The sequence below is a fragment of the Phalaenopsis equestris genome, unplaced genomic scaffold, assembly GCF_001263595.1.
Source record: "Phalaenopsis equestris unplaced genomic scaffold, ASM126359v1 Scaffold232963, whole genome shotgun sequence".
Taxonomy (NCBI): domain Eukaryota; kingdom Viridiplantae; phylum Streptophyta; class Magnoliopsida; order Asparagales; family Orchidaceae; genus Phalaenopsis; species Phalaenopsis equestris.
Window position 1 is genome coordinate 1 of NW_018250921.1, and position 3,257 is coordinate 3,257.

General features: G+C 33.9%; 1 protein-coding gene across 1 annotated transcript; it reads left to right on the forward strand.

Annotated features, from left to right (window-relative positions):
- Nucleotides 1-1,896: 1,896 nt before the first annotated feature.
- Nucleotides 1,897-2,813, forward strand: LOC110038483 (protein phosphatase methylesterase 1-like; the record flags this gene model as incomplete). The annotated part of the gene is made up of 2 exons (XM_020743341.1): nucleotides 1,897-2,202; nucleotides 2,575-2,813. Coding segments are annotated over exons 1-2 (501 nt in total), but the record flags the coding sequence as incomplete, so codon positions are not given.
- Nucleotides 2,814-3,257: the final 444 nt, after the last annotated feature.

A 3,257-nucleotide genomic window follows, 5' to 3' on the forward strand; every position in this document is an offset into this window, starting at 1 on the left:
CAATTTGGTCCAGTTGATTGGAAACTGATGCGATAATGTTAGTCTTGAGGGGACGGAGTAGTGAGAGCTCTGGAGTGGCAGCCAGTATCCCCCCAGCCCAGCCCAGCAATAATGACCAAACTCTGGATTAGTCAATGTTCTTTATGCACTCGGAATACAATAAAAATTAGGATTGTTCCTATTTGACACAAAACATTTTATGTATATATTTTCAAATGACTTTAATTTCCTTACAAACCATTAACTCATTGTAAAGGGGAATGATGCTTTCTTAAATTTAAACTTTCCGTCAAAACATCTTAGTTTTAATATTGATAATTTTACTTTTGAAAGTTTAGCATTTAACTTAGTTAACTTTGTCTTTCAACTGCATTTTAATTAGCATTCACTTGTTACGTAATATTCAAACTTTGCGCTTTACTTTTTGTATTCTTAAAATAGTACTTTACATTATAATCTGAGGAACTTATTTACAGGCATTTCCAGCTTCTCTGTGGGATCGATATGTAGGACTTCATTAGAGCCCTTTATTACTTGAGCGATACATATACTTGCGTTATTTTTAAAGGGGATTTTGACAGTTCAATGATTATTAAAAGATAAAACTATTTTAATTGAAGTTATTTATTGGGATTAATTTGCATATTTAATATTGTATCTATCGTTGCATTTTGTAATATTGAAAAAAAAAATATTTGAAAAAATAAACACATTAAATCCACCCACATCTAGGGACCCTAACCTAAGGCTAAGGTTCGATTAATAACTGAGACTTACACAAATAAATAGAGAAAAATCTGACCTCATTGCCTTAAATGAGTACTGACGACAACACAAGCCTTCCTGGAACTGAGATGGCCTATCGACGCGCCACGTTAGCCCGACTGAGCCCAAAAATAAAGATGGCTAGCAACGGTTGGGCCCAAAAATGAAATTGATGAGTCGCTCCAAGATTTACAACAACAAATTTCCTTAGATTTAAATAACAAGCCATAAGACTTCAAGGTAGCTCGTCTAGTACGACATAAATCCTCAACTTATTTTTAGATATTTGCACTACCATGTTGTGCAATACAAACCCTAACTCGCTTTAGGCTACAAGGTTGACTTTCGTTACAAAATAAACCCTCCTATCTTCCAGGCTATTTGTATGACCGTGTCATGCAAGTATAAACCCTAAATAATAGTAATCGACATGATGAAACATATAATAATATTTCCTTGAAATTAAAGCCAAACCATAAGATAGCTTAGGAGATCACTGAGGTTCTCCTAGGAACCCGTGGCATCCCCTAATTTTTTTCTCTTTGGATTCTAGAATTAACTGTTCCTATTTAATCTTTCCCGCTTGATATTCCTTTATCTGACCTTAAAGGTCATAAACTTTAAAATTCTTGAAGACAACATTTTGTGATCTAAATCGAGAGTTTTATTAAGTGACCTCGGTCATTTAAGATGTAATTAACTATAAGGACTTGCACTTATAGGAAACTTTAGAACATAGATTATATAAACTCTATCTAATCTTTTATATTAGATAGTAGAATTTGTCGGTCAATATAAAATTTTCACATATTAAAATGAATGTCATAAATTCTTTTGTTTATTTAACCGAGACTTACGATCAAATAATGTGCCTGTTTCTCGTGATATGTACGTCATTTGTGGTGTTGTACTTATTTAATTAAACTATTGTACATATGAGATCGGTTTGGTCTATTTTCAAAAATTAAAATACTAATTTTTCAAAATTATATATTTATATATTAAATTAAATTTAAATACATTTTTCCATGTTAACTAGAGATATTGTCATAATTTATTTTTTATTTTGTATGTCAAAACGCAGACATGGTAAATATTGAATCTTTTTAAAAAATTAGCAGAAGTCTTTATTTACGAATTTTTTCGGTGGAAAGCCGGGCACTGTAAATCGTGGGATGGGAAAATCTCTGCGTAGTGTCTCCCGCAGTGGCCGTCTTCTCTTCGCTTCGTTCAATCTTCTCCGGCTATATCCAACCCCGCAGCTGCATGGAGGATCGCGATCACTGGAAACCCTAGCTTACGAGGAGATCCGCATCTTCAAGCGCCCCTTTTATTCAACCGCCTTCATCCTTCATGGGCTTCTAGGATCCGCTAGGAACTGGAGGACCTTCTCCAGAAATCTTGCCTCTGAGCTTCAGAAATCTTCGCCTTTGAATGTTAAGCCTTGCATTTAGTTTCTGCAACAATTTTTTTCCCTCGAGTATTTCTGCTTTCTTAACTGATGAGGGCATGCTTATTCGTCGATCATATTTAATAAGCTGTTAGTTTATTATTATTTTTAGTCATGGTTGTTTTTTCGTTTTTAGTTCGATGCATTGCTTCTTGTCTTCGTGGAATGAAGTTTGGTGCTTCTTGTTTAATTCTTGCAGTTATAGCTTCCGTGCCGTTGATTTCACCATGTGATTATTTTTTGTTTCAACCTTAAAGGAATAAGCTTTGAAACATTCTTATGCTTTCTCACATGGATGAAAATTTAGATATATATATATATATATATATATATCGAGATTCGTGTGTTTTCATCTGCAGAATGGAGGATGGTTCTTACGGATTTGAGAAATCATGGAAGATCGGCTGGAATTAAAGGGTTTGATCCTCCACATGACATGGCGAATGCTGCGAGGGATCTAGCTAATTTAGTGAAGTCCCAGGAATGGGATTGGCCAGATGTTGTCATTGGACACTCCTTGGGTGGAAAAGTTGCTCTAGAATATGCAGCTAGTTGTGCTCGTGGGGACTATGGGGAATCTGCTGTTTTGCCGAAGCAGGTATTTTATACCACTGGCTATTTGTTATAAGTGTTCATTTGATGTTAATTTTCTTTTAATGTTCATATATATGATTTTTGATGATTCTATCTGTGTGGTCTGGCCTTGGATTTGGAATAAAAAAAAAAAGTGTTCAATGCATTTATATTTTCACAATGTTGTGCATTATTATATTTTTGTTGAGAATCCACTTTATCAAATTGCAATAAGTTGTTTAGTTTATTTGAGTTACTTTTGTATTTTATTAATATCCCTAATTGTAGAGATGTCGATGTACAAATGAATGAATAATTTTCCTTCTGGGAAGCATGAATATGGACACCGAGAGATAGATATGACAACGCAGACAGGATGATACAACTTAATTGCAAAAAGAACGATACGATACATCGTGACACATTTTTATATTTAATGAATTATTAATGTAAAGAAGATAATTTAATG